Source organism: Telopea speciosissima, chromosome 9, assembly GCF_018873765.1.
Source record: "Telopea speciosissima isolate NSW1024214 ecotype Mountain lineage chromosome 9, Tspe_v1, whole genome shotgun sequence".
Classification (NCBI taxonomy): domain Eukaryota; kingdom Viridiplantae; phylum Streptophyta; class Magnoliopsida; order Proteales; family Proteaceae; genus Telopea; species Telopea speciosissima.
The window spans coordinates 10,181,620-10,196,985 of record NC_057924.1 but is presented as its reverse complement, the minus strand read 5'-3'; the positions used below and the strand labels follow the sequence as shown (position 1 = coordinate 10,196,985).

Sequence of the window (15,366 nt, the reverse complement as noted above, 5' to 3'; positions counted from 1 at the left end):
GGAATATTGTTGTATCCTGGGGTCTTGATACTTCTCTTTTGCAGCCCCCCACCTCTGCGTAGGTTGGCTCTCTGCTGCCCCCCCCCCCCTTCTCTCTCCCCCTTTTCTCTTTGTATATCCCCTTCCCCCCTTTTTTCCCCTGCCCCCTCTTGGGGTTTGGTAATAGATTCTATTCACCAAAAAATTAATATCAACTGTCTATTTCAATGATCTGCAAACACTAGCAAGGTTTCAAGTTTCGGTTTCAATCAGGATTTCGACCTTGGTCAAAACCAAAATATACTACTGAAATCTGTGAAATGGGTTCAAAATTTGGTCCATTTGGTAGGTCAATTCGAAATGGCCATTTTAGTGGTCAAATGATGGAATTTTACCCTGAAACTTCTTGTAGTGCCTATTTTAACATGTTTATACATGTGTGAATCATTAGATGTGAAGAAAACCCCCAAAGTAATATTTTAGCTTCGAACTTTATTACATATGACGACTGTGTCATCCTATGCCTGAAGAATCTCTCAAAGTCTATCACAACAGCCCTATGGGTCGAAATTTAGCCAAATGATGTTTCAAATCCACCTAAATGTTGAAGTGAATGTTCCATAGGTGACCATAAAGCCTTAATTTAGCAGCAAAATGAAGGCTTTTGCAAAATAATTTGAGGCTTCTAGCAGTTCTGCAGCTCTCAGGCAAAAAAGGGCGAAAGCTCAAAACAACAACCATAACCTTATCCCAATTAAATGGGGTCGGCTACATGGATCCGAAGAGGCCATGACAGTAACAGAAATAAGAGAAGTAGAAGGGAGTTAAAAAAAAAAAAAAAGGGTAAAAAAGTCAAAAGGAGTAAAGGAAGTAAAAAAGATAAAATAAAATTACTGAAGGAAAAAAGTCTAAGAAGTAGTCAAAGCAGCATCCCAGGAACATCCCCCTACAAGGGTCGGCTACACAGGTCCTTGTCCTCCACACGACTCTAACCGCGATCATACTAGGATCGAGCCCTACCCTACCACATGCTTATCCTTTCTTATCACTTCTCCAATAGTCATTTTAGGCCTGCCCCTACCTCTTTTAGCTCCTTCAAACTGAATCTAGTCACTCTTCCTTATTGGTGCATCCATGGGTCTCCGTTGGACATGACCATACCACCTCAATCGACTCTCACGGAGCTTGTCCTGGATTGGTGCAACTCCCAATTCGGTTCTAATACAATCATTCCTTACGCTATCTCTCTTGGCCTTGCCGCACATCCTCCTCAACATCCTCATCTCCGCTACACTCGTCTTATCTATATCATAGTTATCAAGGCGTCTAGGCTCCTTGGTCGCCTTGGACGCCTTTGGTGCCATGGCGAGCACCTTGCCGCCATGGCTGTGTCGCCTTGATTTTTTACCCTCTAAAACGCCTTGGATGCCTTCCCGCCTTGATAACTATGATCTATATATGTATTCCGCATAGGATATCATTTTGACTTTTGTCGAAACTAATATATGTTTCAAAGTGTCGGTATTTAGACTAAAAGTTGGAACTACGAACAATAGTTAGTCAATTGAAGCGGGTTATGGAATCATGTTAGATATTTCACAAAAGCATATCATATGCTTCACAATTGCTTATTGCCAATACTATGGTTTTGTTTCTTTTTATGATTTCAGCATATGAGTATGCTTAGGCACAAGGTAAAATTTGATTTCTGTGTGGGGATGGAAACGGATGCAAGGTGTGGAAACTGGAAACACTAGTCATGAGAAATCTAACATAATTTCACTTTCGCTTTGCAGCCATATTTTTTAATATACAAATATGTACTTATATGAACATGCTGTACTGAAAAAATGAGTAAAGTAGAATTGTTTCACTAATATCGTATAAAATGGTATATATAAAAAGCCTCATATTCTACGAGACTTTTTGATAATCCACAAGAAAATTTCTTTCCCTTTCTATTATTATTTATTTGTTTGAATATCATTTCTTCATTTGAAGGAAAGCTTGGTCTGACTTAATGACCAAATACCCTTCACAGCATAACAGAAAGAGATTCCCATGGACTATCAAAAAGTCTCCTTGGATTTAGAATCCTATAGCATGAGCTATGAAATACGGTAGTTTTAGATAAGAAGTAAGAAAAGATGATTAACTCTTTGTTATTAGTGAGTTGTTCCTATCTGAGTCATCTGACATAAACATTTGATATGCATTTCTGACAGTTTATTCATTGCTGCAAAAAGAATACTCTTTTTGCTACATAGAAATTTGGAACTATAAGTATAATAAAGGTCTTGGTTTGCATGGATTAATCTTAATAAATTATCCAGTTGTGAAAAAAAAATATCAAAATGGAAAGGAAAAGACATAAGTGAATAATATTTGGAGAAATACTGTAATTTTAGACTTGGGCATCATTTTCAAAATAAAAATAAAAAATTGAAAGGTCACCACAGTTCCTAGAAGGATTATATATAAAAGTTGTAGCCAATCGAGTTAATTATGCTAGATCTCCCTTGCGAGCTATTCTTTTTGCAAGCTGGGATCTGTTAATCTATTCCATATTCTTTGGGCTTCCCCTGGTTGGCAAGTCTCAGAGTTACGCTAAGGAGTTGCTTTTTCATCAGTATTTGGAGTTCGGAAACCTTCTCCAATAATTTCGTGCAAGGCTTTTGTATCCAAAACAAAGCATCCAGATCAAAGATTATAACTCAAGGTGGAAATTCAAAATGAAGGAATCACAAGCACATTTAATGGAGTAATGTTTTGATTGGAGAGAAAAAGTCCAAAGGACATCCTTCAACTTTCCCCTTTTACAGCGTATTCTTAGAGAGGACAGGGCTGGTTTGCCAGTTCTAAGGAAATAAGTTTTATAAGTTTGTATGGGTCAGGTCCAGAGTTGAGTTGAGAGCAACTGCTCCTTTGGGTTGGGGTAAGGTGGTACGTCCCCCCCCCCCCCCCCCCCTTGTATTCTTTATTCATTGATTGATTTTAATAAAATTCTAGGGACTGGCCCGGGTCCCAGGTAATTTTCGGGATAAAAAAAAAAAACTTTCCCCTTTTACTTGTTCTCTTGATGTATGAATGAAATGTGTGCTAGATCTATATGGAGCAGGGCAAAAAGACTGAAGTAGGAGCTCTCGGCATTTGTTTGATCTAGATCTGTATAGAGATGGCATTTGTTTCCCTTGCCTACTCTAAAAATAATCGTGGAAACATTCCAGTGCTTGACTTTGTTGTACGTTGGGTGTTGAATAAAGTAGTTGGCCAATCAGTTTAGAACCAAACTGCTGCTCCTTTCCCCATCTTATATAAGGGTGAAGTATTAAGATGGAATATTACACGTTCAAGTTCCAGCATGTGAAAAGATATCATTTACTTCTGTTCGTAAGATTGCTCCCAGTTCTATTTTCCTTCAATTATGCTGACCATCATTTCACAATCAACTGCTGACAAATTGAAGCCATTTCATCCATTAGCCTAATTAGTGGCGTCCCATTTGCATATACTACCCTCTAAAGGCATCTGATATTCAGAATGAGCAGTTTGTATTCTCTATGCACTATATATTATGATTTAAGTTGCCCTATCTTTGAAGTGAACTGGTGTTATGTCTAATAGTACTTCTATGTTATGCTGATCCAACACTCGCCCAACAGTCAGCTGGAACGTAGATTGCTGGAAAGAAATCCTTTCTTTGCTAAATGATCATTTTCACCTGAATAATTATAGAACAATTAGTTATCAGCGCACCAGATGACCAAAGCACTTTGCAACATCTCTGTCACATAGTTATCAAGGCGGGAAGGCGACCATGGCGTTTTAGATGGGAAAAGCAAGGCGACAACGCCATGGGCCCACCTAGGCGTCCAAGGAGTCTGGATGCCATGGCGTCGCCTTGATAACTATGGTCTGTCATATTTGGGCTACAACCATAGTTGTCAAGGCATTGCCTAGGCGCCTTTTTGGTGTCACCTTGCTTTTTTTCCCTCCAATGCCTAGGGTTGCCTAGACGCCATGACAACTATGGCTACAACTACAATTTATCATCTCATAAGTTAAATTTGCAACCTTTACTAGCATAATACACTAGGATATGGAATTTTCTTGGTCACTATTTTCAAGCAAAAACGAATTTTGCTTCATAAAAGCACAAGTGCTTGCATTTGCTGATTGGAACCTGCAATCAGGTTGTACAGGTCATCAGAGTATACAAACCAGCGGATATTATTTGATATTGAGCCTTGTGGTAGGCATCTTGGTACAGGGGGCCAGGTAGACTTCTGTCCAATTTCCTTTAATTGGCCTATAAAGTTGAATCAATCAATTCAACTCTGGTACTGTTTGTTTTAGGATGGTCAGGTTCACATTTATGACCTTCAGACTGGACAGTGGTTAGCAAGCTTCCAAGCTGCATCTGGTATATATCTATTTCATTACCAAAAGCTGGAAAAACTCTCAATTATTTTTTGTACTTTCTAAGACGTTCTATTTCTAGCAGATTTGTACTTGGATACCCCTTAACTGGTTCACTTGCCTTCTCTCTAGATACCGTCAATGGTTTCTGTTTCCATCCCTTTCTACCATTGGCTGCTTCATCATCAGGGCATCGAAGATTTGTCATGCCGGATGGCTATGATGAGGATTTGAGCTTGACAGGTATGTTCTCAACGTAGCATCATTGGACAATGCTCTCTGAAGTTCTTACCAGTTGGATTTGACGAAAATCATTGGACCTGTCTTTCTTTTTCATGACAAATTTTGTTCCTTTTTTTTTTTTTTTTTTTACATTTTTGTTGTGATTATTGAAGACTGTTCATGCAAACTCCAGTGTTGGTGTGGGTGTTGATGTGTTTTATCATTAATGTAGTTCACAAGTGAATTCTAGTTTTTGTCTTCCCAAGCTCCCTTGGATTGCAACAGTTCCAACTTCCATGAAGGATTCAGTGAAATAAACTGTTTTCTCATTGTCGAAAGAACTTTGCTGGAAATAAATCCTAAAGTGTATCTTATGAGCTGGATAAGTCAGTTTTTTTCTTTTTCAAATTATGGGACGTTTGGTTCAAGCAACATGTTAAGCACCAGAGATGAGTTATTGAGGGGGATGGGATTGAAGCAACATAAAAGAGTTGACCATAAAACAAATTTTTTTTGGAAAGTTAGAAACTTAAGATGTAAAGATTAGCAACATATCTGGAAACAGTTGTTTTAGTTAGTTTGCATTAGCATCAGGTTAGGAAGAAAATAAGACAGCTAAAAAATCTATGGGAAATAACTAAATTACTACCTGGAAGTTGGTGCATTTTAGTGAATTTTTTGCAGCATCTCAAAAGGTATAGCTATAAGAACATCTAGAATATGGAGACCACTAGATATGTCAACATTAACAATGTTTTAGGTGTCCTAGATTAGGTTTTTTTTTCTTTGAAATAAGTTCCATAGAAACAGAGATGAACTATGCTTCCAGAGTTCATCATATGGAGTTCTGTCTAAACTCGTCTTATCTGTGACTTCATTTATGCCTCTTCTATCAATATTGTTAACTGGGAAGCTTTAAGCCATTCCTCAGTTATAAATCAGATTCGTGCATGTTTAATGGTTACAACATGTGTTTTTAACATTTAACTGATTTTTAACCTCACTTTTTTCTCTTTTAAGAAAATACTTTAGGTGGTTCATGTAGGTATTATATTTATTTTATAAAAATATATATAGCAGATAGTTTTCCTGCACCGCGGGTGTAGGAACCGTACAGCAATCAATGGCCATAAATATCTGCCCCTATTTACGAAAGGTCGATAATACCCCCACTGTTCCCCTTATATCCTATGGACACCATCTGAACCAATTGGTCAAGGGATTCTCCCTTGACCGTGGGTGAAGGAAAATTCAGTCCATATATATATATATATATATATATATATATATATATGATTGTGTGTGTGTATTTTTTCAATTCATTATACTATAATTGTTAACTTATATGAGATTAATGTTTGCGAGGTTGGGATTCCTAACAACCGTTAAAATCTTTAAAAAATTCAAATTTGTAGACATAAGTTAAAAGGGGTTGAAGGTGGATAACGTAGAAGGTGGTGAAGTCTTGAGGCAGGATGGAGCCAAATTTTCTTGAATAAAGAGGGTATGAGGTCATTTGTAGAACTGCTTTAAAGAGGGATTTGGATAAAACTATAAGGACCCCTCCTTCTGCCGGGCATCACTGGCAGTATGCTTTTATTGCATGTGTTAAAAGTTACTACCAGTAGGGGTAGTTTTGGTACAGTTCTTTACGTAGTGGGTTATATGAGTACTTAATCATATATAATATAATGGGGCTATTATGTAATTATACTTCATTAAGTAATATATATATTACTGGCTATTGATTAGGGAGATACCTATCCTAATCGACCTGCTTTTTGTCCATCTCTGTAGTTTCCTCTTCTCTTCTTCTTTCTCTTCCATTGTCCTGTACAGGTGCTGATTACTGCTACTTTGATTCTGCTACATTGTATTAGAGCAAGAGTAATCAGTGCGTTCCTTCCTAGGATTCTTCAATGTGGTGTGCAGCCACCTATTGCTGCTCCTTTTATGACGCAAAATCCTTGTAGATACAATATGAAAACAAGGATTTGATGTGATGGTGGTGTCTTCTTCCTGCCACCTATTGCTGCTCCTTTTATGACGCAAAATCCTGCGATTGGTATGATTTTCTGCTGTGCTGTCCTATGATCTGTGATAGAGTTACTGTTATCCTCTGTGTTGACTGTTGAGATCTGCTCCTTTGATGGAAGTTTCTCCTTTTATAACCTATATAAGTGTTGCTGTGATCAGTATATGGTAGTGTGATTCCCTTTTCTTGATCAGCAAATCTGGTTTTCTACAATTCTTGAAGAATCCTTGTGCAAGTAGGTTTTTTCAAGAAACCAACTTCCACTTGTTGGATCATTTTGAAAATTTGTAGGGATGTTGTCCATATCTTACAGTATATATACATCAAATTTCAGCATCATCAGCTCAGTTTTTCTTCCTGCGATTTGGTGAGAAATTCTGCCCTGTGATATGGGTTGGGTTAGGACTTCTATTGATTCTATGGTATTTGTTCTACTCTCCATTGCTTTTAAAGTTACTATTGCCTCTCTCTTTCTTCTTGTTGGAGCTTGTGGACACTTTTCCTGCGCTCTGCGGTTTGACTGTATGCTTTGTCCTTTAATTGTGGTCGCTTGTATTGCTGGTATATTGTTCTCTCTGATCCAATGGGTGATTCTAGACCTTCTACAAACACATTTATTGTCTAAATTACTTTGGATGGTGCTTCTAATTATCTCCTTTGATGAGTGGATGCGTGAGAATGATACGCTTCTTGTCTAACTATCAAATGGTGCTTAACTGCTTACAATTACCTCATTTGATGAGTGCATGCGTGAGAATAATACCCTTCTTGTCTGTCTTTGGAATGGTATGGATTTATCCATTGTTGCCAATGTTATTTTTCACACTATAGCTAAGGTGGTTTGGGATGACAAGTTTCTACCTAGAAAAAAATATATCCTGTGTTTATGATCTTTATGAGAAGATCTTTTCCCTCAAACAAAATGGTAAATCTGTGGGGTGAATATTATAGTGCTCTTAAGGGCATGTGGGAGGAATTTAATTTCTGTCAACTTCTTTTTACTGGTCTTGAAGTGTTGAAATCTCAGCACACAGTGCTCTACAATCAGCTCGACCATCGGCAGATTTAGGGAACGGGGATACAATTGGTGCATGGCTGTCGTCAGCTCATGCCCTCCTTTACGTATGGTACAGTCAGTCAGAGGAAGATGCCGAGTACACAATGTGGCCCTTGCAAGCGCATGTAGACACTACATTCTGACACCATAGAAAAGCATCTTGCGATCATGATCAAAACCCAATTGAATAACAAGGTGACCAAGTGGCAAGATTACCATTTTATCCTTTACATGTTTCCACCACGACTGTCCCAAATAGGGCCGGGACCCCTAGGACAACCTTTTTTAACCATCTTTGACTCATGTGTGAAGTTTCATCCGAATCCGGCACCTTTTGCTCAAGTGACCTTTTTGCCCCTGGCATTTTTCTCAATTTACGAACCTCCCATTTGGGCCAAGAATCTCCAGACAACATCATTTGATCATTTTAAGCTCACGTAAAATTTCGTGAAAATCCAATGTCCTTTGGACCTCAATCAGTGCGAAACATCATTTCTGCGGATTCTTCAATTTTCATGCCACTTTTCGGCAGAATCTGGTCATGTCCACCATCAAGGGAAAGGTCTTGTTTTGTCATCCTGGTCATACTGATATTGCTGGCTATTCTGATACTGAATGGACTGGTGTAGATAGTGATTGAAGATCTACTAGTGGGTGTTGTGCGTTTGTTGGTGGTTATCTTTTTGCATGGAGGAATAAGAAACAGACTATAGTGGCTCAATCTAGTGCCAAGGTTTAATATAGGGCTATGGAGCTTACTTTAGCTGAGTTAATGTGGCTAAAATCAGTTCTTCAAGAACTTAGGTTTCTAGTTTTTAAGCCTATGAATATGAACTGTGATAACCAAGTTGCTATCTACATTGTAAGTAATTTGGGAGGTCATTAGGTTGACTGCCATTTTTTGAGAGATTCCATAACGAGGAAGTAGATCTTAACTCTCTTTGTTCATTCTGGTGATCAACTGGGTAATATGTTCACCACAACCTTGTTTACTTGCTCTTCTTGATGGCTGTTCCAAGTTCATGTTATATATATATGGAGGGGGATCGCTGCCAGGCTGTGTGGCCCCTACCATAGAACTAAAACTCGCGAGATCTCGGTTTTCCAAGGGGTCAAGACGAGACTTAATACGAGTTCTAGAAGTGCAATATCTCGGTCGAGATCTCGGGTCGACCCAGATCTTGACCCATCTTATCCTTTACAAGTATCGTAACTCGACAAAACTCGAGATATCTCGATTGAGTTCTGTCCAGAACCTCTTTTCTTCCCCTGTGAAGGCTGTGAGCTCATTTTACCTCCGGATTTCAACGTACAACCTGCTAGAGAGTTGATTCAGCTGCACAAGTGAAGGATTCAGCTACAAAATTGAAGGATTCATCTCAAATTTGAAGCATTTTTCAAAGGTAAAATGAGCTCACAGCCTTCACAGGGGTCAGATTTTGGGCCCATATTCCCAGTCCCAAACCAGCCACACCCATACATGCCTCAATATGACAGTAGCAGTGGATCTCATGCCTCATGGCAATCACCTCCCATGTACCCTAGGATAGGGGAATTGGCATATGTTGATGACAACATTTATATGAATGCTGTGGCAAACTATGTGCAACACTACAACAACACTATGGCATGGGTCTTCTATGTGGATAGTTTTCGGACTGAATTCATTAATCAATCACATTTTATGTAATGTAACATTGTTAAATAGATTGATGTATTGTACACTTTAACATTTCTAATGCTTATTTAAGTTGTTTTACATTAATTGAATGTGTTGATTGCTTTCTATTACTAAATTATATGTAGAGTAGGATATCTTAGTACGTCACTGCCTACCAACCTAGGGTCCGAAGTGAAACTCATATTTGGATTTGTTTTTGCAAAATCTGATAGTGCCATTGTGTTTAAATGGCCTTAAATAGGCTAAGTACCAAGTTTCAGACCCAAACTAGGTCTAAAACCCACCGAAACCAGGTTTCGAGTTGGAAATGCACTAACTCGATCGAGATCTCGAGATATCTCGAGTCAACTCGGTTTTCCATGGGGTCGAGTTCTGAGTTTTAGTTCTATGGCCCCTACACCAGTGCAGAGGCCAATGAGAACGCGTGGGAGGCATTCAATAGGAGTGGGATTTTTTATTTCACGTGGGCGGGACGGTCATTGCGCCTTTCCTGTGTCTGAGCACAGGTGTGGCGCAGCCTGGCAGCTTTTTTTTCCTCATAAATATGGCCGAGGAGCATGGCTTTTACACTTAGACACGTGATGGGGCGAAATGACCACCTCGCCCCCCCCGGGCGATGAAAATCGAAAATTTCACCTGTTGATGCATCCTTGCACACTCATATTGGCCCTAGTGCTGGCGTAGGAGCCACACCCCTGGACAGAAAAATCTTCCCCATATATATATTTTGGAAAATCTTGGTTACAACATGATTGTAACCTTACCTTTTTTCCCCCTTGTCTTATTCTCAAAAGTTATTTTATTCATAGGTAAATAGAGTTTTCAAAATAAGTTGAAAGTGACTTATCATTATGTCATTTTCAAAAGCTGTCATTCTCCATGTGAAATGACATGGTTACCCTTGCATTAAATGACTTTTGAGAATAAGACAATGAGCAAAAAAGTGAGGTTTCAACTTCTTAGTTCACCTACTTGGTGACAACAAGATGCACCCTATATATATATATATAAGCCCATATCATTTAGGACTAAGTTTCCCTCCACCCATAGAGGACGGTTCACCCACCATCCTAGGGTTCACAAACCCCTCCTAGGGATTTAGTATGTTCCAAAATACACTCCCGATACTCTTTCCCACCCTCTCCTGCCCCGCGGTGAATGGGATCCCATTCACCGTGGGTGGAGGGACACTCTGTCCTATCATTTAACCAGGTCTGATCATCCAAAAGTTGGGAATGGCAGTAAGTTCAGGCTCTACGTGAAGGTAAAAAGGTATCAACATCAGCAAACCGAACAAGAAGAACAGAAATATGATTGGAATGACGTATTCGGTTAGTATGAGTAGGCCCGACAGAAACCTGTATGGCTTCTACTGGCTGTCGATTAGGAAGATAACTATTCTAATCGACCAGTTTTTTTGTCTTTCTCTACGGGTTCCTCTTCTCTTCCATTGTGCTGCACAGGTGCTGATTACTGCTTTGATTCTGCTACAGCATGGATGGTGTTGGAAAATCCATTTGAAGCAGCATAATCTGGTTGGAAATGGTATTCTGCACAGATCCCACATTGTGTTATTCTGGTTCATTATGAGAGTATATTCCTCCTTACATGTATTCTCATACTATTCAGATGATGACCGTATTCTCCAGTTGCCAAGATTTCTAGACAACCTGCTGCCACCGAAGTGGAACTGATAGTTGATAACTCTATGGAGTTTAATCTAATTAGCATCATGAAGGCTCAACCATTTCCTGGTTGTGATCTGTAATAGAAGGATCTTCCTCAATATGTATAAGCTGGCTAACATATTATTTCCTCTATACCTTGATGTCCAGAAGGTAGCTGAATATCTTGGAGGGAAGTGATTGACACACCATCAAACAGGGAGATTATTATAGATTAATACTTTCATGGAGACGCATTGCAGTCAGGCATATCTTAACATAGTTTCTTGTACTTGGCCCTGTCCTATTAGTACCTTGTTATAGTTGTATTCTTTGTGATTATGGTGGCCAACCAATTGTTGCTATAGCTGCTGGGTGTCCCCCTTTTTCAAGATACCTTTCATGGTATGACTGAAGCTGAGGCTCCCAGCTGGTTGCTTCTAACTCTCAGCTTGTCATTATTGAACCAGTAAGATTTTCTTGTCCGAAGAACTTCATGTTCAATCCATGAAAAAGGAGATGCCATTAATGAACTGATAATAACAACAACAAACACTAGGTTCCTTCCGTTGAGATCAGAGAGGAAACAAGTCGGTGCTAACATGTGAAGCCAGCTCCTCTCTGGCCTCTCTTCTCGCCAGCTATCCTGGCCGGCCTGAATCTCTTCTCTCTTGCCTTCTCCTTCTTTTAGGGCATGCCGTCATCCCATGCTGTTGCTGCCCCTCCTCCTCCTCGACCTCCTTCCCCCTCCCCACCTGCTGCCCAATCTCCCCCTAAATGGAGCACTCTCTTCGTTCCAGCCCCTGCTTCTTTCTCCGATAGCCTTCCCCTCCATTTTGTTCCTCCTGCCACTGTTGGTTGCTCCAAAGTGGCCCTTTGTCCTCCTGACCTCCTTGCCGACGAAGCTAGACTTCGGGAGAACTGCCTGGTTGGTCACTTTCTTGGTTCCAGGCCTCCCTTCCACATAGTCAAGCTTTCTCTTACCAAGCAGTGGCGTGCCAAAGCAAATCTGGAATTCTATCTTCTTGATAATGGATTCTTCATTTTTGAATTCTCGAATGACCAAGACAAGTCTCGAGCTTTGGAGGGTGGCCCTTGGCTAATCGGGAAGAAACCCATATTCCTGCGTCAATGGCACCGCCAATTGCAGCTCCGGGGAGTTGATTTCTCCTCAGTTCCTCTTTAGGTTTCTCTACCTGGGCTCCTCCTTCACTATTGGTGCACCGACGGTCTTAGTACAGTTGGCTTTGTTTTGGGAACTCCTCTATTACCAATGTGAGAACCATGAAGTAAGATAGACTGACCTATGCAAGGATCTGCGTTGAAGTCTCTACTCTTGAAGCCCACCCTTCCTTCATCACAGTGAAAGAGGGAGAAGATTATTCTTTCGATCAAGAAGTCCACTTCGACTGGAAGCCGCCACACTGTTTGGTTTGCCAAGTTTTTGGCCATGACTCTTCTGTTTGCTCCCCCAAAGCTCCTATGGACCCTGCCGAAGAAGACATTCCCTGTCTTGCTGGTGATGACTTGCCTAGGCCTTCCTCGAATTTGCCTACCAGAGAAAACTTAGACACTGCTTTCGTCTCACAGAAGGAAAGACCCAGGTCTCTCTCTCTCCCTCTCGTCAAAACAGGGGTCGATCCAAAACTCACCGCCGGAAAGTTGCTCCATCCACCGTTGTGCCAAAGGACTCTCTATAGAATCTCCAGGCTTTCCCTGTTGGTCTGAATAGATTCAGGCTTCTGTCCTCTGCAGATGGGTCAAACCATAGCTCTTGTCCAGAAAAGCTCCATTTTGATGCCATTCCTTGAAGCCTCTCACATATTTCAGAGGATCCCTTGTGCGACCTTACCATTACTAGCTCCTCTGGCGAAACCCCAGATGCAGTTGCTTTGCAATCGTCGGAACCCTAGGAAGCTTCGCAGGTTGCTACTTGTGCTTTGCCTTCGATTGATCTCCCCTCTACGAGAGAGTTCCTGTTATAAACACTCTTCCCGACGCAAATGCGATAAGATCGCCTTCTCTGGCAGATGATCCCCCCCTGCTCCAACAGTCTGAAACCCTTTTGCAGCCTGGGAACCCTCTCCCTCTCTGTAACATCTCTCTTCCCAGCAACCTTCCTCTATCGCTTTCTCCCAGGCCTAACCCTTTGAGCCTGAGGATTACCCTCTTCCTCAAAAGCCAAGTCAAAGCATTTTTAGTCCCTCGATCCCTTGAGGTAAACGCACCTGTGGTCCCTTCTCTTTCTTTGGCCATTCCTTCTCTAGCCCAGCCCACCAACCGATTCCCTTTGGCTGATCCAACTGGTCTTAATGGGCCAGCTCTTTCTAGCCATCCGACTCATTGCCTTAACCCTTCTGTCTCGGCTCACCCACACTTGGGCCTAAACTCCAACATTGGGTTCCTCCACTCTGTGCCCCATTCTATTGCCTCCCCATCTCGAATAACCCTAGCTCCCCTCCTTTTCCTAAGAATCGTCCCTACATTGCCTATTCCTTGCCCTGCCCGGAGAGGATTGCGCCTCTAAGCTCAGATATCAGAGGTCATGTACTTTGCCGTGAGTCAATGGATCTTGGATAGTTTGCTTCGCATTGGCTGGCTTTGGTTGTTATTAGTTCAGGCGTCTCCCTTTCTTTAGTGTGCTTTTGTTGGGGATCTCCTCTTTTTTTTTTGTCCTTGCCTTGATTAGGCAAAGCTTTGTTCTTGCCTCGTGCTTGTATTCCCCCCCCCCTTTTTCCTTTGGTTAATGAATTTTTTCATTCATCCAAAAAAAAAAAAAAAAAAAAGATTTGCTTGGCCTGAGGCAATGGTAACTGGTTGATTTCAAGTTCCACTTGGAATTTTTTTTTTTTTTTTTTTTTGGGGGGGGGGGGGGGGGGGGGAAGCAGCAGAAATTTATTTTAGTTCCACCGTTGTTGTGCCATTGCCTTGTGACTTAACTATTGACCTTGCTAGTCATTCTTTCTTGGATTGATATATAATTCTTTTAATTATATTATCACTTCTGAAAAGAGAAAGTGAACCCATGTTCATGTTCTTAAATTCTTAGTGTTTCATGAGTGGCCAAATGTCTTTGTTATAAATCCCAGTAGTATGAAAAATTCTTTTTTCTATCTGTTACGATATAATCATTTTCCGGTAATTTTTTCTGTGGTTCTGTTTTATGCAGTTGAAGAAAACTGTGCATCTGTTTGGGGGTTTTCTTGTGCCTCCATGGCAGACAATGCTGCTAGTAGCTGCTGGAGAGAATTGGACACTGAATCTGAATGTGAATTGAACCAGAGTTCCTGATGCATGCAAACATTGTGTGTATGCATCTCTGAAACATCTTGATTTACATGCTTTGTAACCCATAGTGCATTACTCTTTTTTTGCTTTTTTACATCTTGATTAATACTGTGTATATACATGCAACCAAATCATCGGCTGTACATTTGTACTTTTCATAGTATATTGAATAGCTTGTATCTAGTCTCTTGATCTCATGGTTGGTGGCAAACCTAAATGTACACCTTGACAAAATTCAGAATCAAAGAGATTTTTTTTTTTAAAATAAAGGTAATAAATGTACTTTAAACGGGCGTCCTTATGGGGCTGTTGACCCATTTGAGAAAATTATAATGAGGTGAAATTTGGGTTGGAAAAATGCTAGCCAGACGCGCCTTGCAGGAGCGCCCCTGCTTACATCAACTATCCAACTTTAAAGCAAGACCCATCCATGTACATATAAGATCCTGGACGTGCATTACTTGGGACACTTTCGACAGCATTCCTTAACTTGGTTTGATGTTTGAAAGAAATTAATACTGCATTCATTGTTACAGCTCTTTTTTGACTAGTAGTCATGGAAGGGGCGATTTTTATTGCAAACCCATTTGACTCCATTCCCAGTTTTGGGTGATGAATCCCATCTAGAACCAATCCTGATTGTAAAATTACAGCCTTCACATGAACTGATGACAAACTAGTTTTACCCATCCTCCCAGAGCGTCGGTCGGTATTGAAGGTAAATAAGACTGGTTTTTCTTGTCTTCTCATCAAGCTTTTTGCAGCATCTGGCTGTAGTTCTTCCAGAATTTCGTCCATAGCAGTTCTTGGTTTTCATGTTCACTGCCAACAATAGAGGATGATTAAAGGCTATGGAGGATCGGTTCAGCGAGCTTCCGGAAGACATTATTGACTATATAATTGCTTTACTGGAAACAAAAGATGCAACTCGAATGAGCATCTTGTCCAAAAAATGGTGCCTATGACATTCTTTACCCATTTGGGATTTCGATAAGACCTCACCCATATGAGATCTACAAGA

General features: G+C 40.5%; 1 protein-coding gene across 7 annotated transcripts in view; it reads left to right on the top strand.

Annotated features, from left to right (window-relative positions):
• The window catches only part of LOC122639806 (telomerase Cajal body protein 1), a 42,859-nt gene extending 28,319 nt beyond the window's left edge, over positions 1 to 14,540 (top strand). For 6 of the 7 annotated variants that reach the window (XM_043832794.1, XM_043832790.1, XM_043832793.1 and 3 more), the window contains 4 exons: positions 4,173 to 4,257; positions 4,336 to 4,402; positions 4,531 to 4,641; positions 14,227 to 14,540. In XM_043832794.1, the coding sequence (XP_043688729.1) occupies positions 4,173 to 4,257; positions 4,336 to 4,402; positions 4,531 to 4,641; positions 14,227 to 14,348 (385 nt within the window). In that variant the 3' untranslated portion in view covers positions 14,349 to 14,540. Of the gene's footprint in view, positions 1 to 4,172; positions 4,258 to 4,335; positions 4,403 to 4,530; positions 4,642 to 4,852; positions 4,952 to 14,226 lie in introns of those variants that run through there. The other variant, XM_043832791.1, reaches the window with a different exon arrangement.
• The last annotated feature ends 826 nt before the right edge of the window (positions 14,541 to 15,366 follow it).